The 25,103-nt window shown below is 40.6% G+C and overlaps 1 protein-coding gene across 5 annotated transcripts in view; it reads right to left on the bottom strand.

Annotated features, from left to right (window-relative positions):
- Positions 1 to 25,103, bottom strand: part of HERC2 (HECT and RLD domain containing E3 ubiquitin protein ligase 2) — a 211,689-nt gene that overhangs the window by 22,860 nt on the left and 163,726 nt on the right. For all 5 annotated transcript variants that reach the window (XM_021075343.1, XM_021075345.1, XM_021075344.1 and 2 more), the window contains 10 exons: positions 23,251 to 23,404; positions 14,135 to 14,242; positions 12,529 to 12,660; positions 11,887 to 12,045; positions 11,685 to 11,803; positions 10,715 to 10,840; positions 10,135 to 10,290; positions 9,412 to 9,527; positions 9,117 to 9,315; positions 3,556 to 3,770 (listed from right to left, as the gene is read on the bottom strand). In XM_021075343.1, coding sequence (XP_020931002.1) covers positions 3,556 to 3,770; positions 9,117 to 9,315; positions 9,412 to 9,527; positions 10,135 to 10,290; positions 10,715 to 10,840; positions 11,685 to 11,803; positions 11,887 to 12,045; positions 12,529 to 12,660; positions 14,135 to 14,242; positions 23,251 to 23,404 — 1,484 coding nt within the window. The remainder of the gene's footprint in view (positions 1 to 3,555; positions 3,771 to 9,116; positions 9,316 to 9,411; positions 9,528 to 10,134; positions 10,291 to 10,714; positions 10,841 to 11,684; positions 11,804 to 11,886; positions 12,046 to 12,528; positions 12,661 to 14,134; positions 14,243 to 23,250; positions 23,405 to 25,103) is intronic.

Below are 25,103 nucleotides of genomic sequence, written 5' to 3'. Positions count from 1 at the left end.
ATTTCTTTCAAGTATGTTTTATGATTTCACTTTAACTCCTTTGTTGTCTTACCAGATAAAATTTTTGGTTGTGTTATTCCAGAGGTTGCTTTGGGGAGTGTAGAATGCATCTCTAACAATTACAGTTTAGTCTGGGGTCATGCAGTACAACACCATGTATGGTATAAGAACTTCACAACTATATAGGTCCACTTCCTACAATATCAGCCTCTGTGCTATTGCTGTCATGTGTTTTACTCCTATATATGTGTGTATTTTAAGCATCTCAATTCATTTTTATAATATCCTAAAAATATTCAGTTATCTTTTTTTTTTTTTTAAGATCATTTATTTATTTATTTTTTTGTCTTTTTGCCTTTTCTAGGGCTGCTTCCCGTGGCATATGGAGGTTCCCAGGCTAGGGGTCTAATCAGAGTTGTAGCTGCCTGCCTACGCCAGAGCCACAGCAACGTGGGATCCGAGCCGTGTCTGCGACCTACACCACAGCTCACGGCAACACCAGATTGTTAACCCACTGAGCAAGGCCAGGGATTGAACCTGCAACCTCGTGGTTCCTAGTCGGATTCGTTAACCAATGCACCACTACGGGAACTCAATTATCTCTTAAAGAGATTTATATAAGGGAAAACATCATGTATTAACCCCAAGTAGTAATTTCTCATTCATGTGTATAGATCTCTGATTCCATCTGGTATAATATTCCTTTGAAGTAATTCCTTTAAAATTTTTGTTTTGCAGATCTGGAGGTATTGAATTCTTTTAGCTTTTTATGTCCCTAAGTCTACCTCAACTTCATTCTCTCCCATTTTTGTGAGGGCCGGGTTAAGGATCTGGCATTGTCGCTGCTATGGCACAGCAGTGACAATGCCAGATCCTTTACCCACTGAGCCACCAGGGAACTCCTCAACTCCATTCTTGAAAATATAACTTCATTGAGTAAAATAATCTAGGCTGACAGTTATTTTTACTTTCAAGTACATCTACTGTATTCTACCTTGCATTATTTCTTATCAGAAATTCACTATCATCCTTTATCTTTTATTTTGCACATAACTTGTAATTTTCCCTCTGGCTGCTTTAAAAAATTTTCTCCTTATCAATGGTCTTGAGCAATTTGATTATGATGTGCCTTGGTATAGTTTCCTTCATGTTTGTCTTGCTTGGGGTTCTCTGAGCTTCTTGAATCTGTGCATTTATAATTTTCAACAAATTTAAAAATTTTTTCAAGCATTATCTCCTCAAAACCCCCATCTTCATCACCTTTGGTGACTCTAATTATGCATATTATAGGCCATCTGAGGTTGTCCCCAGCTCAATGATACTACAGCCTTCTTTTTTTTTTTTTGTCTTTTTTCTATTTCTTGGGCCGCTCCAGCGGCATATGGAGGTTCCCAGGCTAGGGGTCGAATCGGAGCTGTAGCCACTGGCCTACGCCAGAGTCACAGCAATGTGGGATCTGAGCCGCGTCTGCAACCTACACCACAGCTCAGGGCAATGCCGGATCTTTAACTCACTGAGCAAGGGCAGCGACCGAACCCGCAACCTCATGGTTCCTAGTCGGATTCGTTAACCACTGCGCCACGATGGGAACTCCTACAGCCTTCTTATATATTCTTCTTTTCTGTGTTTCATTTGGATAGTTTCTACTGTTATGTATTCAAGTTCACTGGCCTTCTACAATGTTTTCCATTAAGCCCATGTATTGTATTTTTCATGTCAGACACTGCATTTTTCATCTTTGGGCTTTCATTTTGGTATTTTAATATCTTTCAGTCTCTACCTAACATGTTCACGTTTTTCCTCTGGTTTATGAAGATATACATGTGGTTAAAATAACTGTCTCAATGTTCTTATCTAGTAATTCTATCACTAAGGTCATTTTTGGGTCAGTTTCAGTTGACTGATTTTTTTCCTTATTTTACTTTCCTACTCTTCTGCATGCCTGACAATTTTTTTTACAGCTTTATTGAGTTAAAACTGACATATAATATTGTATTAAGTTTAAGGTGCACAATATGATTTGATAGATGTAAATACTGTAAAATGATTACCACGATAAGGTTGGTTAACACATCCATCACCACACGTTTACTTGTGTGTGTGTATGTGTGTGTGTGGTAATAACATTTAAGATGTACATTCTTAGCAACTTTCATGTGTACAATATTGTAACTAGAGTTATCATGCTGTACATTAACTCCCCAGAAATTATTGATCTAATGATTGGAAATTTGTACCCTTTGAGCAACATTTCCTCACTTCCCTATCTCAGCCCCTGGTGCCCACCAATCTAGTCATAGGGTTTTTCATTTTGTTTCTTTTGCTCTACAGAAGCTTTTCAGTTTGATGGAGTCCCTCTTGTTTATTTCTGCTTTTTTGCTTGCGATTTTGGTGTCATATACAAAAAAAAAAAAAAAAAAAAAAAAAAATTACTGGTAAGACACTAAGGAGATTTTTCCCTGTTTTCTTCTAGGAGTTTTATGGTTTCAGGCCTTAGAGTTAAGTCTTTAATCCACTTTGAGTTAAATTCTGTAAGTGGTATATGATAGAGGTCCAATTTCATTCTTGATTTGAATATACAATTATTTCCAATACTTCTGAAGAAACATATGCCTGATGATATCTGACTGGATGGACAACATTGCAAAGTCTACCTTGTGGGTGGCTTGATGTGTTTGTATTCATAAACATATTCTTGAGCTTTGATCTCTACAACATGGCTAAGTTACCTGTCAATAGTTTAATCCTTTCAGGTCTTGCTTTTTAGCTTTGCTGGTAGGATCAGAAAAGTTAGTCTGTAGTTAATTTCCCCCCCTTTTGTGCTGCATCTAACCAGTGCTCTGTGAATGATGAAGTTCAGGGAGCAGGCACTACTTCTGCCCTCAGTGACTCTGGGGATATTCCTTCCAGCTCCCCCAAGGGTGTGGTCCCTGGGCCTCTCAGATATTACACGTGATTTCCATACACGTGATTGTCAGTATTCTCCTCTGCAGAGCTCTGAGTGCACTTTACTGCCTATTATCCAATGTCCTAAAATGGTTGTTGTTCCTTATATTTTGTCTGGTGCTGTAATTCCTTCAGATACTAAGGTCTTGCTACCACTCCAACTTAGCAGGTAGTTTCATCACTTTTAAAAAACTAGTAGGTTTGGCTGCTTTGTTTAAAAAACTAGGCCATTACACTGTGTGTCCTTTTCCCCTCAGTGCCATCTCCTCTGTATTTAGTTTCAACATTTGCATGTTAATAAGATGCCAACCGTTATTCAGTGGATAATCAAGGGAATGGGACCTGGGGAAAAGGACAAAAGAAAGCAAGCTCACCACACTTAGTAATCAGAAATCAAAACTCAGAACTGATCTCCCCCAACAGAGCAGTCATGTAGGCAAGCACAAATATTGTCACATGAACTTATTTCTACTAAATCAATCATTAAATTTGAGAAGATTATTGCAAATGCTGTCCTGAAAAACAAACTGCCAATATACTACACAAGCATAAACACAAAGAAACAAATAAGGAAAACTTAACACTGAAAATGATGTTTTAACATAATACCTTCTGTTGCCATGCCCCAGCTTTCCATCTTCTGCCTCGCCCCATGAATAAACTTCTCCTTCTGAAGAGAGGGCAAGGCAGTGCTTTCCTCCCGAGTTCACGGCTACTTTCTTAATAAACACATGCTGAATGGACTCAAGCAACGTTGGGGTGGATACCGACTCTGTCCCTCCAATTCCTAGTCTACCGCCAGCACCATACCCAGTGGCATACAGCTAAGAAAATAAGTAACATAAGCATCAGATTTTTATCTAAGTAGCCCTCTATTTTAGTAAATAAATCCAATTAGTAGGCTAGACATTTTTATCACAGAAAAATGAAATCTGAAACTAAAAATCACAGGAATGTTTAAGTTTTATTTTTGCTTTATCTGATCTAAAAATGAAAGAAAAAAATATGATAGAAAATATATTTTGAAAACATGGTCTTTTCCCTGGAAGCATTTCTATTTTTGTCTAAAATACCAACAATAAATACCGAGAAAAACAAAAAAGATTTAATAATCTACATAGGCAAAACCCAGATAAGTAATACCCACAGAAATACCCATAGGAAAATTATGAACATATTTAGTATTTCAGTAAGGCAGCACACAAATCACACAGCAGAATATATTATTTTTCCTTCATTCTAAGTGAGTAATTGATTTGGACCGTAAAACATCTTTATCTTAAGAAAGAAAAAATCAGGACTGCCATTTTCAAATGCATGTCAAACATCCCCCCGTAACAATTAAAATGCTGCTTCGTATTGTTTCAAATGTGTTGCAGCACTGACACAGCAGTCAGGAAATTTCAAGGACTAAAATAGGAAGTGAAAGCAAGAATTTAGAGAGATAAGTGAACAAAATCAGCTTTCCCAGGAAGGTTTATGGATCTGGAGTGCACAGGGTCTAAGGTGCCAAGCCTAAAAGGAGACTCTGTAAAGAGGAGAGGCTCTGTATCGCTCACTCAGACTGTCAATAAGGATGAAGAAGCAAAGAAATAAGTTGCTTTTCTCAATCTCAGGACTGAATGAGAGGCTGGGAAATCTCTTCTGAGAATTCATAACCACAAAGGTTGATCGTTGAGTTGGTTTCAGTCTGAACTAATACTACCTGTGATCTAAATTCCATAGGTAGAGAATTTAATTTACAATGGCTTAGGTTGGTGGTATCCTGGGGTTGTAAATTCTCTTTTGATGAGTGACTGCAAGTTAGGCCTCCAAAAATTTTTATATAAAATTTTCCAAGTTAAATGGTCAGCTCATACTTTTAAAAATTCCCATTATCTAAAAAGAAAGAAGGTGCCATGAGAGTCAGCAGGAAAAAAAGTCCACTATTACGTTTAAAGGAATACAAGCTTGAAAATATCCCCAAGGAAAAACAGATTATAGGATAACCTAAAGCACAACTTCCGGAGTTTAAAAAAATACAGTTGAAGTTAAAAACCCTGACCTATTGGAATTCTTGTTGCTCAGTGGGTTAAGAATCTGACTCGTATCCATGAGGGCATGGGTTCAATCCCTGGCCTCGCTCAGTGGGTTAAGGATCTGGCATTGCCGTGAGCTGTGGTGTCGGACACAGACGTGGCTCAGATTTGGTGTTGTTATGGCTGTGGTGTACGCCAGCAGATGCAGCTCTGATTCAGCCCTAGCCTGGGAACCTCCATATGCTGCAAATGCGGCCCTAAAAATAAATAAATAAATAAATAAATAAATAAATAAATAAATAAAAAAAAACCCAGCTGTATTAAACAGCAGATTATAAACAGGTGAGGAAAGATTAGACAACTAGAAGATGGAGCTAAAAAAGTTATCCAGCATATGGCACATAAAAGTAAAGAGAAAAGGAATAGGAAAAAAGAAAGAATTTGGGATAGACCTCCTCGCTTGAACATCAAAGAGAACTCAGAGTTTTAGGTAGAGAACATGCAAAGAATACAGGAGAGAGAATATTTGAAAAAATAATGTCTAAGAATTTACCAGGGAGTTGTAAAGACCACTTCTCACAGCCAGGAAGCCCACCCATCCTCCCTTATCATTCAGCAAAAACAAAACAATACAAAAAAAGGCAGGAAAAATTAAAAGAAACTGACATGTAAACATGTCATAGTGAAACTGTACATCACTAAAGACCTTGAAAACAGCTACAAAGAAAAGATGTATTACCTTCATGTGGGTAAAAATTAATCAGATTGCTGACAACCCAGCAGAATGAAGGCCAAAACCCAGAAGAATAAAACTTTTAATAGACTGACTGAAAGTAATAGTGAACTGAAAAGTTTATATGCTAGACCAGGGGTTGGTAAATTCAAAACACAGGCCAAATCTGAGCCCACCACCAGTTTCTATAATAAAAAAAATAAAGAAAGAAAGAAAAGAAAAAAAAAAGGAAAGTCTTATTAGAGAACAGCAACACCTATTCATTTACATATTCTCCAAGGCTGTTTTGTTACTTGCAACAGAGACCAAGCTACATGACTCCCACAGCCAAAAATACTATCGTACCATTTATTGAAAATTTGCAACCCTAACCTAGAAAAAGGACAAAATAAACATATTTTTAAATAAATAAACAAAACAATCAGAAGATTAACCAACAATGGACCCTCACTAAAGGAAACTGAAAATATATGCTTAAAGTAGGAACAAAAAATGATGGCAGATAGAAGGTCTGAGACAATAGTGAGCAAAGATGTATATAACATGAATAGATCCAAAAAATGCATTGTGTATATAAAACAAAAAAATAATAATGCCTATCACTGGGGTACAGGTTAATGCCAAAACACAAGATAATGAAGGGTCAGCCTTTGTAATATTGGGAGCAGTATAGAGAACTGAATTTAACTTTAAATTTTAAACATGCACGTTAAAATAACTAGGAAACAACTGAAAGAGATAATTCTCCACAAAACAGAAAAAGAGGGCTACACTTCAAGTAACAAGATGACTCTTGGAGGGCAACCTCTGACATGGTTTTCAAGGGTCACTGCTTGCAGGGATTCCCACCCCATTCAATCCCTTCTCCTTGAATGTGGGCTGGACCTAGGGACTCTCTCCTAATGGGCAGAATATAGCAAAAGAGATGGGGTGGCAAATCTGGATTAAGTCATGTAAGACTGACTTCTGCTTGCTCTCAGGCTCTCTTGCCCTCTCCTTCGCTCACTTTGACAAAGCCAGCTGCCATATTGTCAGATGGCAAAAAGCTGAGGACAACCTCAGCTAGTGGGTCACAGGGAGCAGAACCTTCCTCAGGATGGCTTTGCAACAATTGCAACCTGATGAGAGATTCTGGGCTAGAGGACCAAGCCGAGCCACCCAGAAAAACTGTGACATATAAATGTGTACTGTTTTAAGTTAATTGTTATAAGTTAAACAGATAACTAATATAGGACCATAACCAAAAACGAAACATGTAAGACAAGAATATTATGAAGATCACATTCATGATCCTGGATCTCCTAAAAATCCCAAACACAAACAAAAAACATAACGCAGAACCTGACCAAGTTAGGTTTCTCCAAAGAATGCAAGATTACTTAATATAAGAAAAACAATCCGGGGAGTTCCCATTGTGGCGCAGTGGTTAACGAATCTGACTAGGAACCATGAGGTTGCAGGTTCGATCCCTGCCCTTGCTCAGTGGGTTAACGATCCGGCGTTGCCGTGAGCTGTGGTGTAGGTTGCAGATGCGGCTGGGATCCCATGTTGCTGTGGCTCTGGTGTAGGCTGGCAGCTACAGCTCCGATTAGACCCTTAGCCTGGGAATCTCCATATGCCACGGGATCGGCCCAAGAAATGGCAAAAACACACACACACACAAAAAAGAAAAAAAAAAAAGAAAAACAATCCAATTCACTATATTAATCCACTAAAGGAAAAAATATCTTTAAGAATATTTTTTAAAAGTAGAGAGAATATTTTGTTTTGTTTTGGCTGCATTCATGGAATATGGAAGTTCCTAGGCCAGGGAATGACTCTGAGCCATAGCTGCGACCTATGCCACAACATGGTATCCTTAACCTACTGCAACGGGCTGGGTATCAAACACACATCTCCCCAGCAAACCGAGTCACTGAAGTCAGGTTCTTAATACACTGTGCCACAGCAGGAACTCCAAAAGTAGAAAAAAAGTTGGACAAAAGTTGATATCGATTCACAAAGAGAAAAAGAAGGGGGAGCTACTGCTATGGTGCAATGGGATCAAGGCATCTCTGGAGGAATGGGGGATAGGTTTGATTTCCAGCCTGCCATGGTAGGTTAAGGATCCAGCACTGACCCAGGTGTGGTGTAGGTCACAAGTGTGGCTCAGATCTGATCTCTGGCCCGGGAACTCCATATGCCACAGGGAGGCCAAAAAAGAAAATGAGGGAGTTCCCACTGTGGTACAATAGAAACGAGTCTGACTAGTATCCATGAGGACGCAGATTCGATCCCTGGCCTCGCTCAGTGGGTTAAGGATCTGGCATTGTCGTGACCTAAGCTGTAGGCTGAAGATGTGACTCAGATCTGGCAGTGGCTGTGGCGTAGGCCAGTGGCTACAGCTCCAATTTGAACCCTAGCCTGAGAACTTTAATGGGTGCAGCCCTAAAAAGCAAAAAAAAAAAAAAAAAAGGAATAAAAAGAAAGTAAAAGAAGGGAACTTCTTTAACGTGATCAAGAGCATCTAGCCCCACAGTAAGTGTATGAAGCGTCCATCACCATGTTTCCTTTGCCATCTGGATCAAGAGAGAAATAGGCTCACTATCACTAGTCCTGTTCAATATTATATTGCAACTCCCACCCAGCACAATGAGCTCCTGAGCTCCCTTTTTCCCATACAAAAGGAGAAAAGTAAAACATGAACTGGGAAAGAAGGAACAAAATTTATCTACAGAACTTGGCTTTATAAAGATATAAAACATTTTGAGGAGTTCCCATCCTGGTGCAGCACAAACGAATCTGACTAGGAACAATGAGGTTGTGGGTTTGATCCCTGGCCTCGCTCAGAGGGTTAAGGATCCAGCATTCCCATGAACTTCGGTGTAGGTTGCAGACGCAGCTTGGATCCCGTTGCTGTGGCTGTGGTGTAGGCCAGCAGCTATAGCTCTGATTAAACCCCCTGCCTGGGAACCTCCATATGCCATGGGTGTGGCCCTAAAAAGCAAAAAGCAAAAAAAAAAAAAAAAAATTTTGAGATACTAAGAAAAGAATATAATAAGGTCACTAGACATAGTCAATATAAACATTAACTATTTCCATACATCAGGAGCAATTAATTTTTTTAAAGACAGTATTATGATGGCAAACAAAAAATGAACACATACGTCTAATGAGTTACTGATATGCAAACAATTATAATACACTTTTATATGTGTGCTGCATTTCAAAATTAAAAATTGTAAAACCACAGAACACATTAAAGATTATACAGAAATACTTCAGAATGATAACTGCTTCCAGTACACATTAAGTACTATCAAGTACTGTTAATCTTGACAGAAAGTTTCACACAGAACCCTTATACGCACTGTGAACCAAATGCCCTCCAGCCACAGCTGTCTCTCAATGTCAGTGTGACACAAAAAAGTCCCCCTTACCTTCCCATCAGCTGTCACTGCAAAGAGCGTCTGCTCTCCTCCAATTAACTGCACGGGTCTGAGAGCTGCAAGGGCTTCACACGGAGTGGGGACTTTAACTTTTGCACCTTCAATGCCCCCAAGCTGACCCCTATGATTATGACCCCATCCATAAATTGTTCCACTGCCGCCAGCAGAAAGGGTCCAATCGTCTGGTCGCCTGTACAAACATTAAGGGAAGAGTTGACATGGGAAAGGGCTGTGTGGGAAGCACCACTGTCTCGCAGACATTATTTCTTGTTTTTGACATAGTAACCTGTTCATCCACTGCACCAGCTGTTCATCTTGCTCTCTTCTAAAAATGTCGTGGCTCTCATGGAGAACATCCATATTTTCACCATCTGCCATTAACTCACGGATTTTCTTAGCCACCTGGACAAGATTATTACGAGATATCAATCAAACACTCATGCCCCAAGAATAAAACAAATAATACTAAGGTAAGAAGACAGGATGAATCCCCACCTAAGAATATAAGGGAATGCCAACATCAACACTGTGATTTTACCGTTAACAAACAAAACTAATACCATTATATCACATTGAAGATATTCTAAAATGTCTCGATAACATTATAACTGAAACCCAGTGTCAGTTTATTCACCTATGTGATTTTTTCTTTTCTTTTTTTTTTTGGTTTTCAGAGCCACATCTGCGGCATATGGAAGTTCCCAGGCTAGGGGCTGAATTAGAGCTACAGCTGCTGGCCCATGCCACAGCTCACGGCAACGCCAGGTCCTTAACTCACTGAGCGAGGCCAGGGATTGAACCAGCACCTTCAATGGATACTAGTCCATGAGGATACTAGTCAGATTCATCACCACTCAGCCACAATGGGATCTCTGTTTTTTTCTTTATGGCATTCCTTTGCAAGAGAATTGTGTTACTGTGTCTCATAATACTGGCATCTTCTTACACTATGGCTAAATAAAGAAAACATTTTGGATTCCAAAAGTTATTCCAAAATAACATGCAGTACCTCGTCGAGAAAGAGGCGGGGCAGCGGTGTTCTCTTGTCCAGCGCCACAGCCACACGGGAGGCCATGCAGTACCTTCGGAACCAAGCCCACTTGTGCGTCTCAGCACAGCAAGGGAGAGTGTCTAATTCCAGGTCACAAGCGAGAGCTACCAGCACCTGCAGCCACCAGAATCAACAACACAGAGACACTCATAAACTCCACTCCACCTCAGCAACACTGTGTGCCAAAGACAGCCTTGCACAGGCTCTCTGGGGTCCTCCTTCCCAACTCCTCATTCCAGGCTGACTGCCACACACCCAGCAAAGGTCTGGCATCACCAGTGATGTGATTTATTCCTACCCAGCTCCTAGTGGTGCACCTGCCAACAGGACCTTAGATCCACTGCTTCAAAGCGTGCCACCCAAGTCCAGGCATCTGAAAGCACACTGATACTTTAAAATACCACACAATCACTCCTGGAAATTCTGCATATTCAACTCCAGCAATACCTACAACTGTCCTCAGGGATGCCTGATATTTGATCCACTGCACTTGACACCTCTCTGTGGCCCTATCACTTCAAAACAAGTCAAGTATTACCTTAAAGAATGGGCTGTGCAGCAGCTGTTTGCCACCTCTCACGATAGGATCTTCATATTCAAACTGCCTCTGCAAAGCTTCTGGAAGGCCTTTCACCAAAGCAGCAAGAGCACTGCCTGAAAAACTCTTAAGAAAACAACAAAATTATAACCTATCCCAGAAAATCAAATGCAGGGGAGTTGAGTGTTTTGTTTCTGTGAGTCAAATGTTTTACTATACTGATACTATTCTCCACTAAAACATGCAATTAATCTTTTCAAATACGAAAAAATCTAAAAGGACATAATGAACATGAAAAAAACGTGAAAATTCGCCACATAATGTCTGGACTTAATTGCAGTACAGCAATTCCCAGGGAAAAAGTACCTTCCTGGTCTACAAACCCCCATCTCCTAAGACAGTTAGGATCAAGCATTCTTCTTTTTCACTTTTTAGGGCCGCACCGGCAGCATATCTAAGTTCCCAGGCTAGGGGTCAAATGGGAGCTACAGCTGCTGGCCTACACCACAGCCACAGCAACGTGGGATCTGAGCCTCATCTGTGACCTACACTACAGCTCAAGGCAACGCTGGATCCTTAACCCACTGAGCGAGGCCAGGGATCAAACCTGTGTCCTCATGGATCCTAGTTGGGTTCATTACCGCTGAGCCGCAAAAGGAACTTCCAAGCATTCTTCTAACAGTAACTACCTTCTCCAGCAAAACAAAGGGGATGTGGTGAGTTGTACTCATAAAGTCCAAAAGACATAATCCTGTTCTCACAGCCATTGATGGAGGACTGTTTTTAAAATCAAAGTCCGGCCTGCACTCAATATCGTGGCAACATAAGGGAGTGTAGATGAGACAAAGGCTGATTTATTCTTATGTGATATTTCCCAACTCTCCTCAGTGATTTAGAAGTTCAAATTATTAAAGCAACATTTTCGTTCAAAAATGGTCAAAACTAGAAACTATAATGTAATGCTTCATACCAAGGCTCTTGTTTCCCCATCATTATCTCCAAGAAGCCTATTTATGTTAATTGATTGTCCAAACTCAGTTGTAAGCAGTTTCCTCAGTCTTTGAAGGGCCCACATCCTGTGACTGGCAGCTGAAATGAGCAGAAAGAATGTGTTGGAGGGTGACCACTCTTCCCACAGAGCAGGACAGGCCTGAAAGCAGAGGCGTGTTTACCTAAGGCACTCAGCTGCGCGCACGCCGCCAATGATGCTGCCAGGCGGGGGATGATGCTTCTGTTTGAGGCAAGGTTGAGCCTGAAGTCCAGCAGACACGTCACCAAGTCCATGGATGGACAGGAGAGGACACAGCGATCGGAAAGGAGGTCTTTAGGGCCTGAAGAAAGAGCACTGTAAACGTCCCCATATTGGACAGGGCGAGAACTCCCACAAAAGTAGACATGCCCATATCCAAGGCCCAAGGAGTTGGCCTCATCCACCTGAGTGCCATGGCTGGGGGGTGCCCAAGTGCTGCCACTGTCTATGTCACATAGCTACATTCTGCTTACTGACATTTTGCCTGAAAATCAAATGGTTTAACAACTGCAACCAGCAACTACTGGGAAAGTTGAGGTGAGGATGGAGCACCAACACCTCAATGACTGGGGAAGCTGAGGTGTGTATGGAGCCATAACATCTCTTGAGCTGGACAGGTGAGGCAGTTTATTGCAGTTCTGATCCTCGCTGTGGTGGGGCCTTGAGCAGTGTTGGTTCCCAACACAATGGAGAAGGCAGACCTCAAAAGTACTCAGTGAAAATGACATGTGCGTCCCCCTTGCTTGGGTCACTGAGCCTTGGTCACAGTCAGCCCCCTCCTCACCTGCAGCTGGCATGATGGGGTAGACTGTGAAGCGCCAGCCCCACCCATTCACAGATCCGTCACTGATGAACTTCCACTTCAACTCATCCCCCGGGATGCGCAACTCGCTGGACCAGTCGGACCACTCTCGGCCTGGTGGAGAAAATGGGTGGGTGTTGGGTTCACTCATCATCGATCAATATTATCTTCTTTAGATACAAAGCAAAGTCCTTCACACCATGTCTGAAGAGCAGTCCCCTCCAGCCTACTCTTCACATGTGTTTATGCCATGCCCTTTAACACACATTGGACTAAGCAGCTGGGAAGTGGAGGGCAGGCAGGCACTGCCTCACAGAGACCCTCACACATGACCAAGATGATGGGGAGAAGCCTGCAGAGCCAGCCTGGGCCCACACCCAGGTCAGGGGCCACAGGGAGATTCCTTGGAGAAGGTCTGATCTGATGGTTATCACTCAAACAACAAAAGACAAAGCCCCAGATTCCCCAAAGGAGGTGCAAGAGTGCAAAGGCCTGGGCACAGGGGGTACCCCTGAGGCACAGGGGCAGCTCAGCACAGGAGAGTGAAGCAGCCCAACCAGAGCCCAGGGCCTGGGGAGCCACAGAGAGGAGCCAGAGAGACAGGTATGCGGTGTGCCGCCTCAAACAGGCTTCAACTTAGAAGGGCCATCAAATAGCAAGGTGCAGGTGGCCTGGAGAGGATCTGCTGGAAGCAAAACAACCAGGCACATCTCACAACACTACTGAAAACTACACTGACATTTGTCAAACTGCCAGAAAAAAAAAAAAAATCCATGTTCATCTATGACCACACTACTTCATCAGAAATAATGTCTGCGGGTAAAACTACTGGGACACTGCCAGGCTCGTCATTTAACATTGGTCTGTGGCTGCCTTTGCTACAAAGGCAGAGGGAGGTAGTTCTGTCAGGAAAAGTCTGCTAACCCTTGCTCCAGATGAAGGATAAAGAAGCCTGAAGAGATCTGCAACACATCTCACTTACACACACACACACACACACACACACACACACACCCTACCTCTGCACTGATCATTCTAAAAAGCCAGCATTTAACAAGCCCCTAGATAGAGTGATTTACCCTTGCTCAACCTCACGGAGCATGTCAGCAGAGCAGAGAGGCCCAGAGAAGAGGCCTCCTGTCCACTCTTCTGCTCTCCAGCACCCACACAGGACACCCACTCATGTGGAGCCCAAGCCCTCACTGCAATCAATTAAAGAAAAAATGCCTTTCAGAAGCTTTGTAGTACGTTGCTCTCTACCTTGCATGAGCCTTGCACTCCAGTACACACCTTACAGCACCATCTCCACTCTCTGGGTGAGAATGGGCTACCTGGATGGTCTGTGCCACCAGCAAGGACTTGTTCTCACACTGGTCACCCAGTAATCCCACCATCAGTGGTGTGGTGAATATGTCACTTGGATAATTATCTTACTGAAAGTGCAGGGAAGAGGCAGATAAAACCTATTGTATTTTGCAGCAAGATCACTTACTGTCCCTTCCAAAGATTCACATAAGAATGAAGGAGTAATATTCTGTTTAATAATGCTAATGGTTCCATTCCACAAATGCAAGCTCAACCTCCCCACCTGACCGCACGGAGACAATCCTGTTGACACCGTCCATGACTGTAAGAGGGTCATGGCGCCTCTCTGTGGAGCACTGCCGGTCAAACTCCACCCTGAGTCCTTCTGCACCTGCAGGACAAAAAAGCACAAAACACAAAATAACCAACCCCACCAACATACCACAAACAAGGCCAAGAGCTATGACATACTACACAGAAGCAGTGAGATGAAAATGATATGCAATAGCTAATGAAAAACAGAATGTCAGGAAGAACCAACCTCAAAAAATAAACACCTAGGCTGGGTTCCCCCACCCTACCTCTCACAGGTTTTACCTGCAATGAAAATACCTGAAGACACTCACTTGGTCAACTGGTTTATGGTCTCTCTTTGGGCAAATGTTCCTGCTGCAGCCCCAATTGCAGGATCAAGCTTTATTATCCTGCCCCCTACATTTAAAAAGTTATATAAAATCACATTGGTCGAGCATTTAGCATTAGATCTAGAATTACCTTGGGACAAATCAGCTTACAAAGGAATCAGTTAAGGGCAGGACCTGTGTTATGGTGAAGGGAGGAGGTTCACAAATCTTTTCCCCACAAAACAACTATCAAACCACTCAAAATGGTAAGAAACAGTAATTCTGGGGCTCTTTAAATCTCTTAAAGGCAAATAACAAATTAAGAAATATTTATTTATGAAAAAGCTGCAGAACTTGAGTAGGGATAGTGAGAGCCTGCGGTGTTCTCGCCTGGGGTGCGGTACACTAGCTGGAGCACAGCTCCTCCAGGATGGGACTCTGCCTCCAGGGGGCGCTCACTGGTGCAAAGCAGGGGCAGTGCCCAGGCAGAGATCCTGGAAGTCATGGGGAGAGTCAGGTGCATGTTTGTGCATGTGCACACACACAGGAAAACTGACAAAATGCTGACTTCCATGCCCTCCTTGCTTCTCCCCCTCCCCAACAGAGCTCCATCTGCAGAGGGGAAATTGGCAAGCTTGAACTCGAAGCCAAGCAGATATGGAGCAAACCCTAAATGTCAGAGAACACAAAAAGAATAACCAAAGAAACCCAGCAACAATTATAAATCTTAAAAAAAAAAAAAAAAAAAGGTCAGAATCCAGATGATACAGTACAACCTAAAATGTCCACTTTTTGATTAAAAGTCATGAGAAGAGCAAAAACAATGGAAAGCGTGAGCCTGACTCATGAAGAAAATCAGTCAACAGAACACTGTAAACCAACTATAACGGAAAAAATAAACATCATTAAAAAATTAAAAAAAAATCAGTCAACAGAAACTGACTCTGATGGGCTAGATGCTAAATTTAGTAGACAACAACTTCAAAGCAGCTATAATAGATATGTTCAAAGAGTTCAAGAAAGCCATAGAAAACACGATAATAAAGGAAAATATGGTAATAATGACTCAATGAAAAAGGTATTAAAAGGAATTTTGGGGGTGGAATGTACAAAGAAAAATTCACTAGCTGGACAAAACAGAAGATTTGAAATGGCAGAAAAAAAGAATCATTATATAACTTGAAGACTGTATAAATTTCTATTACTCCATCTGAAGAATAAGAGAAAAAAGACTGGAGATAAATAAAGTTTCAAATATCTGGGATCCAACATCAACCACACAAACATATACATAATGGGAAGCCTCCCCCACCCCCTGCCCCCAACTACCAAAAAGGGGGAAGAGGATAAAAGGGGCAGAAAATGTGCTTGAACAGATACAGCCCCAAATCCCCAATTTGATGAAAAACAGTAATCCACATTTCCAAAAATTAATTAACCCCAAACAAACAGATATACACCCAGGCTAAAACTGCTGAAAACAAAAGATGAGAAAATCATGGAAGCAGCCAGAGGAAAAAAGACACATTAACATATAAAGGTACAAAATACGATTAACTTTGACTTCTCCTGGAAACAATGAACACAAGAAACAAGTGGGCTAACAAATTTAAAGTGATAAGAGAAAAAATTTCTATCAACTAAGAATTCTATATCCAGCAAAACCATCCCTCAAAAATAAAGGCAGGAGTTCCTGTCATGGCACAGAGGAAACAAATCCGACTAGGAACCATGAGGTTGCGGGTTCAATCCCTGGCCTCACTCAGTGGGTTAAGGATTTGGCGTTGTTGTGAGCTATGGTGGAGATCGCAGACATGGCTCAGATCTTGCGTTGCTGTGGCTATGGCATAGGCCAACAGCTGTAGCTCTAATTTGACCCCTAGCCTGGGACCCTCCACATGCCGTGGGTGCAGCTCTAAAAAGGAAAAAAAAAAAAGGTAAAATAAAAACATTCCCAACATGTACCACATACTGAGAGAATCCAATGTCAGCAAACATCTTTAGAAAAACCACATAAAGTATGTTCAGCTGAAATAAAATGATACTGGCTAGTGACTTGCGTCCACAGGAAGAAAAAAAGAGCACCAGAAATGGGAAATATGTGAGTTAAAAGATGTGTTTCTTCTTTTCCTTTTCTTAATATTTTTAAAAGGCAAAAATAAAATTGTATAAATCAGAGATTAGGAAATATAGTCCATGGACCAGGATTGTCCCACATCCATCCACCATTTTATATAGCCAGTGAGCTAAGTTTGTATATTTTTTAATGACTGAAAAAAATTCAAAATAATATTCTATGACATATGAAAGTTTGCCAATTCCTGACACAATGCAGTAGTTATTATGTCATATATTTGTAACACATGTAGCTGCAAGTATGTTGCACAGATTTTTAACATATACAGTGTGTATGACAATAACAGCAAAAAACAAGGGAAGAGGAAATACAACTATAGTGGAGAAATGTTGCTACATTTTACCAGAACTAAAGTATTAACCTGAAATAGACTGATCAATTTAAATGTATATTTTAATCCTTAGAGCAAACTCTTTAAAAAAGTGTTTCAGTATCAACTGATGAATTAAAATGGTACACTAAAATTTTCATGTTTAATATAAAAGAAAGCACTAAAGGAGGAACAAAAAAAGACAAGACAAAGAGAAAACATACAGCTAAATGGCAGATATAAATCCAGCCATATCTATAGTTACATTAGATGTGAATGGCCTAAGCATCTCAATCAAAAGGCAAAGACTGTCAGGTTGGATTTAAAAAAGCAAGATCTAACCAAAAGGTGCATAACAAGAGACAAACTTTAGATTCAAAGACATACAAGATTTGAAGTAAAAGGATGCAACAAGATCTACCATGCAAACAGTAACCATTAAGAGAGCTGGAGTGGCTGTACTAATATTATACAAAATAGACTTTAAGACAAAAAATGTTAATGCAGACAGAGAAATTTCACAGTGAAAAATGGGTCAAACATCAAGAATATAGAACAAGTAAAAGGTATGCACAACTAAAAACAAAGTCACAAACCACAGGAGGAAAAAAAACTGATGGAAATGAAAAAAGACAAATCCACAATTTTAGCTGGGAATAATCAAAACAATTTTCAATAACTGATAACAAGTAGACAGAAAATCTGTAAAAATACAGATTTCAACAAGATTACCTATAATCTTGACCTCATACATATTTAGAGAATATCCTCCTGTGTGCCTCTTCATCTGGCTGTTCATCTGTATCTTTTATCATATCCTTTATAATAAACTAGTAAAGACAAGTAAATGTTTACCTGAGTTCTGTGAACTGCCACAGCAAATTAATCAAACCCAAGGAGAAGGTTTAGAAACCTTTGATTTAGAGCACAAGGATAGCACAGCTAAGAATTTCAACTTGTGCTTGGCATTTGAAGTGGGGACAGTCTTGTGGGACTTAAGCCATTGACCTATGGGATCTGATGCTTTCTCTGGGTTGATAGTGTCAGGACTGAGTTAAACTGTAGGAAACTTGTTGGTGCTGCAAAACTGCATGATATGTGGAAACCCTAACACGTCTGGTGTCAGAGAAGTGGAGTGCTGTAGTACTGAGAGTAAAGGAGATACAAGTGAGGTTGCTTTTTCATTAGAACTAACCAACCCTACAGGAATTTAATAGATTTTGAGGTATACTTTGAACAACTTTATCCCAACAATCAAACAACTTGGATATGAATGAACAAATTCCAAATTACACCTTTACCAAAACCGACTCAAAGAAAAACAGAACATCTGACAAGATCTAGCTTCCTATGAAAAAAGTCCAGGCCCAGATGGCTTCGCTGGTGAATTCTACCAACTATTTACAGAATAAGAATACCAATCCTACACAAACTCTTTTGGAGAGTAAAGGAGGAGAGAACACTCTGCAACTCAATAGGTAAGGCCAGTATTACCCTGATACCAAAATCAAGTAAAGATATCACAAAGGGAGTTCCCACTGTGGCTCAGTGAGATAAGAACCCGAATAGTATCCATGAGGATGTATGTTCAATCTCTGGCCTTGCTCGGTGGGTTAAAGAATCTGACATTGCCACAAGCTGTGGCATAGGTCACGGAAGAAGCTTGGATCTGACATTGCTGTGACTGTGGTATAGGCTGGCAGCTACTACTCTAATGCGACCCCTAGCCTGGGAATGTCCATATGCTATGGGAGTGGCCCTAAAGAGACAAAAAAATTTTTAATTAAAAAATAAAAAGGAAAACTACAACCACTGTTCATGAAAATAGATGTAAAAATCCTTAACAAAATATTAGCAAAACAAATCCAGCAACATATACTACTGATTATACACTATGGACAATTATAATTCATCTAGGAATGCAACATGAGGTTAATATACAAAATCTGAGTCTCAGAATCTGCCATATTAATAGATAAAGATTAATGCACACATGGTACATCAATAGACACAAAATGCATTTAACAAAATCCAACACCCATTTATGATAAAAATTTCCCCCGAAGCCTAGGAATAGAAAGAAACTTCTTCAATGTGATAAAGGCATCTATGAAAAACCTATAGTTAACATACTTAATGAAATCAATGTATTCACCCACTGAAACAAGAAAAGGATTTCCGCTCTCACCCTTTGTATGCAACACTGACTCCAGCCAGTCCCTGTATTAGACAGAAACAGGTGATGTCTATTAAATGTCACAGGGTGAATGACATACCATGAAGAAGGACATGTATAAAATGAGGTTGGGAAAAGGCTGTTTTTACACATGGTGGCAAGGAAAGAATTCTCTCCCAGGGGCAATATGATCAGAAAAATATAACTAATTGCCAAGGGGAAGAGTATTTTAGGCCCACAGCAAGTACAAAGCACAACAAATGGAACATACCTGGAACATATTTAAGGACCAGCAAAAAAGATGCAGAGGGGCCATGAGAGAGAGATGGGAAGGGAAGAAGGGAAAGTTATTGGAGACGTGACCAAGATTCATGCGAAGCTGCACAGGCCACCATTAAGGGTTTAGGTCCTATTTTAAGGTTACCAGGGTAAACTGGTGGGTTTTAAGCAGACTACCAGTATGTTCTGACAAGTTTAAGAGACTGTCTCTGTATGTCATATAGGAAGTTGATGCTGGGGGACATGAGAGGTTAGGAGCAGAAGCTGAGCATGGATATTATACTAGTATATGACACAAGTGTAATAAACCAGGTGAGATTATATGGTTGGGCCCAGAACCCAACCATCTGGACTTGGTGATAAATGGCTGCATTTGGAATATACTTTAAAAGTAAAGATAACGGGACTTGCTGGGGGACTGGATATTAAGTGAGAGAGAAATAGAAAAAAGGAAGAGAATACCAGACTTACGTCTTAGGCCAGAATTATCTTTTGTTTTTAAATTTTCTATTATGAAAGAATAAGAGCTTAAAGTTAAAAGCTTTTCTGAATCCCATGGAATTCCTGTTACGGCTCAGTGGGTTAAGAATACAACACAGTGATGTTGCAGATGATGCAGGTTTGATCCCTGGCCTTGCTCAGTGGGTTAAGGATCCAGGATTATGGCAAGCTGCAGCATGGGTCCCAGATGTGGTCAGATCTGGTGTTGCCGTGGCTGTGGTGTAGGCCAGCAGCTGCAGCTCTGATTTGACTCCTAGCCTGGGAACTTCCAAATGCCACAGGTGCAGCTGTAAGAAGAAAAAGAAAAAGAATGCACTTCTTCTAAATGTTTAAGAAAACTAGTTTCTCTCAGAGTTCCCATGTGGCTCAGCAGGTTAAGAACACAACTAGCATCTGTGAGGATGCCTTGCTCAGTGGATTAAGGATCTGGCGTTGCTGCAAGCTGCAGTGTAGGTTGCAAATGCAGCTCAGACCCAGCATTGCTGTGTCTGTGGCACAGGCTGACAGCTGTAGCTCTGATTTGACCCTGGCCCAGGAACTTCAACATGCTGTAGGTAAGGCCATAAAAGGAAAAATAAAACAAAACCAGTTTCTCAAAAAAATGAGCAGGATAAAAATATCAAGGTCCAATGTAATATAAAGCTATTGTTAGAAAAAAAGAGAATAAGGAACAGAATATTTTCCTACAGACAATAACTACAAGCCAAAAACATGAAAATGTACCTATTATTTCAAACCAAGCTAAAAGAAATCAGGAAAATGATATAAAATATGAAAGAAAAGCCTAACTTAGAATTAGGAAATCAAAAAATTAAACGATAAAATTTAGTAAAGAATTTTTAAAAAAAATTTAGAAATGAATACTAAACTTGAAAGAGCATAGAGCAAATGAACACAACCAGAAGGAGAAAAAGGAAAAAATGAAACAGGTAAGGAGCCAACACTGACTCTAGAAGTCATCCAGAACATGATGATGACCACATGTCCATGAAAAAAACTGAAGCAAGGATGCAAACAAGTACCCAAACTGTAATGCAAAAAAACTCTTTTGAAAGACAATACTTGAAACCTCGTTTTGCAAAGGGACAGAGAATATAGCCTAAAACAACCAATATGAAAACATATATAGGAGTTCCTGTCGTGGCTCAGCAGAAACAAATCTGACTAGCATCCATGAGGACGCAGGTTTGATCCCTGGTCTTGCTCAGTGGGTTAAGGATCCAATGTTGCTGTGAACTGTGGTGTAGGTCACAGACACAGCTTGGATCCTGCGCTGCTGTGGATGTGGTGTAGGCTGGCAGCTACAGCTCTGATTCAACTCCTAGCCTGGGAACCTCCATAAGCTGTGGGTGCAGCCCTAAGAAGACAAAAGAAAAAAAAGAAAACATAGCTAGTAAATTTACTGAAAAGAAGGACAACCTATAAGGGGCAAAAATAGATGATCATTTTCCCACTTTCACAGGAGAAAAAATATGTGATCCAAGGATTTACTATTCAAAAAAGCTAATTTTCAAATGTGGACACAAACTCTCAAAACAAGTGGACCTCAGTGGGGACTACTCTCCTCTGAGCCCTGCTGAGGAACTCACGAGAGAGTAAGCTTCAGACAACACAATAAGGAGAGACACCAGGATTAAATGAAGATTAAAAAGAAAGGTAGTGAAGTAAGTGATAGCTATTATGCTCTGGAGACACAGTACAATCATTTTAATAAAGTTGGGACAATGAAAAGAGAACAAGCAAGAAAAAATTTTAACTTTTTCAGTAACTATATACATTTTTGATAGAATTAGAATTATAACCTGAGTCTTTTGTGTACATAATGTGGAATAAAGTAAGTAATTATGAGAAATTCTTTCACCCTCTGTCTTAGAACCAGGATTTTTAGTATAAAAGAAAAGAAACACAGATGTAACAGAAGAGGTTAGGTAAGAAAACTTGCAGTTCTGAATTTGCATCTATTATATCAGTATGAACACCAAAGTAGGTCCATCAGTCTGTCTGAATGTCCACTGAAAATGTCTAGAAATAATGATAGCCCAGTGATCTGATGTGCTATCTCCAACCACGGAAAATTCCATGTAGAGGCAAGAAACTACCTGACAAGCCTATCGCATCTCATGTCCTATCAGATTGCGTGGAAGTTACTGCTGGATAACGAGAGTCATCGCAAGAGCCAAACTGAAGAGGTTCTTGATGTCTGGAGATGGAAAAATTTGAGCTTCAATAGGATAACAATCACAATGGATTAAAGCCCATCATGTTTGTTTAAATCTATGAGTCCATAACGACATAGAAAGAAAACATGATAGGTAACCAGTTCATCTTCTTGAAAATGTAAACAGAAAAAGAACCCAGCTTTAATCTTGCCTTTCTTAAACAAACAGTACCCCTGGGTAACAACCAGCAGATGAGGGGACGTGTCCCTATAGAAAGTATTATAGCTTGGAGTTCCCATTGTGGTGCAGCAGAAATGAATCCGAGTACTATCCATGAGTGCAATCCCTGGCCTCACTCAGTGGGTTAAGGATCCAGCGTGGCTATGGCTGTGGTGTAAGCCAGCAGCTAGCTGTAGCTCCCATTCAACCCCTAGCCTAGGAACTTCTATGTGCTGCAGGTGCAGCCCTAAAAAGAAAAAAGAAAAAAAAAAAGTATTCTAGCTAATAAATAAGAAAGAAATGAAAAGATCAGAATAGCACCATCCTGCAACTTCCAATATATTTAATGGCATCAGGAACTGCTACCACCTCAGAAGGACAGACAAGCAGATACCAGGTGCTTCAAGATGCTGGATCACAAATACAAACGGCTTGCCAAAGGGGCTGGCTGAACTAATCAGGCCTCTAAATCAGGGAAAATCTTGCAGAAAGACAGAGCTGAGGAACAGGCGCAAGTACAGCAGGAGAGTGCATGTCAAATGCCCAGGTTCCTCCATAGGTGAATTGTTCAGAGAAGGGAAGAAACTATAGGTTAAGAGAAACTTAAAAGACAGAAATTATTCATTACGAGAGTTCACATGAGGATGAACATTTAACAGAAATTTCCAGAAATGCAAGTCAAGACAGTATCACTTTGTGCAAGGTGGGGCACAGACACAAGACTACTTCTAGACCTGAATTTTAGTGACTAATGCATCCACCTGATAAACATTAAGCTAAACAATTATCCTGCATCACGTTCTGTATCAGGCTTTATTTGGGGGGAAAAAAAGGTTGTTGTTGATTTTTTTTTCCTAGAAAAGGTGAGAAAAGTGATTCTAGAGCAATTCTGTAGCTTCTTTTCTATAAGGCAGTTGTTTCTACCGCAGAAATGAAGCTCTTCTACAGGCATGGACATCCCCACCCACTTCCTCCCTGGGACCAGCCCTGCATACCTGGTATCTTCACTGTGCCGCTGGAGGAAGTGTCATCAGTGTAGGGATGGCTACTTTCCACCACCACAGGCTGAGAGGACAGGCGGCCACTCTGTGAGTCAGTAGCCACGTCCTCCAACTCAGTGACACAGAGCTCCAACAACATATCTGCCACCTGCAGGAGGAAACGGGGTACAAAGCAGAAGGACGTCAGGATGCTCTCCCTGAATGAGATCCTTTCGCAGGGACAGGGGCACAGTGGGATTTGGGAATTTGAGAAATCTAGTGCAAATCACAGTTTGGTTTCCTCACCTATAAAAAAATGAAGACAGCAGAGGGCACTCAGGGGTACTGTGAAGCTTGGAGGGATCTATGAACAAGGGACCAGGAGGTGCCTGAACTACACAAAACATCTAATACACACCAAATGATGGGCCAGAATGTCTGTGAGTACAAAAGTTTCTCTTTATATCAAGAAAAGATTACATCTGAGTGAGGGAAGTCTGCCCCAGGGACAAAACTATCAAACAAAGGAGCAGAAACATGATAAAAATGACCAAGATCCTAGAAGGCACTGGGGGTCAAGCAGGAGGGGACAGGAATGGAGAGCAATGACCAAGCTGTCCAGGTTGAAGAGCGGCAGGCAGTGTTTGAAATAAGAGCTTCAAATACGAACACAACTGGGTGTCTCTTGACCCACGATGTTTAGGGCCAGCCCTCACACTACATTCTTCCACCAATCTAGAATATTCTGATTTCACTTGAAAAATTTAGTGATTCATACCATTTAAATGGCATTTACATGGTGTGGATGCTGCTGATGATAAAATCCTTGAATGCTATTTTTAAAAATTAGAATATGCTACTACAACAGCAACACATTAATCTCCAATTTTTTTGCCTTTTTTTTTTTTAGCTATTTTAGGGCTGCACCTGTGGCATATGGAAGTTCCCAGTCTAGGGGATGAATTGGAGCTGCAGCTGCTGGCCTACACCACACCTACAGCAAGGCCAGATCTTAGCCAAGTCTGTGACCTACACTTTAACCCAAAGCTGGATCCTTAACCCAAGGAGTGGGGCCAGGGAACGAACCCGTGTTCTTGTGGATACTGGTTGGGTTTGTTTCCACTGAGCCACAACAAGAACTCTCTCAATTCTATTTCTAAGATATACTGATATGACCTTGACTTTAAACCCTGAACTAGTTGCATGTGCTATTCAAATTTAAATTAGATAAAGTTAAATAAAATGAAAATGCCAGTGCTCAGGTACACTAATTATATTTCAAGTGCTCCATAGCCATACATGGCTCGTAGCTACCATACCGGATAGCTCAGGTACAGAACATCAGAGCATTACCGTGGCAGAAAGTCCTACAGGATTCAATGCTACCAAATATTAAATTCTATTTAAAATAGTTAATAGTTAAAATACTGTGGTATTAAAGCATAAAAATTAGATTAATGGAACAGAAAAGAATCCATAAGTGGACCCAAATACAGATAATTTAAAATATGATAAAAGTGGTCTTCAAATCACTGGGGAAAATATGGATTATTCAATAAGTGATGTTGAGACAACAGGCCTGCTATCTAGGAAAAAGTACAGTTGAATCTCTACTTTATCCTTTGCATTGAAATAAATCCCAGATGGTTCAAAAAGGTAAATATAACAAATGAAAATACAAAAATAATTAGAAGAAACTTTGGAAAATTGCCTTAAACAATGTTAAAAAATTGAAGCATGTTTCCAGCATAATATAAAATCCAGAAGAGTTTCCAGCATAATATAAAATCCAGAAGACATAAATGGAAAAAAAAAAAAAAAAAAAAAAAAAAAACCACCTAGACGACCTAATTTAATAAAAACTAGAA

This window comes from Sus scrofa, chromosome 15, assembly GCF_000003025.6.
Source record: "Sus scrofa isolate TJ Tabasco breed Duroc chromosome 15, Sscrofa11.1, whole genome shotgun sequence".
Lineage (NCBI taxonomy): Eukaryota > Metazoa > Chordata > Mammalia > Artiodactyla > Suidae > Sus > Sus scrofa.
This window is presented reverse-complemented; position numbering and strand designations above follow the sequence as displayed.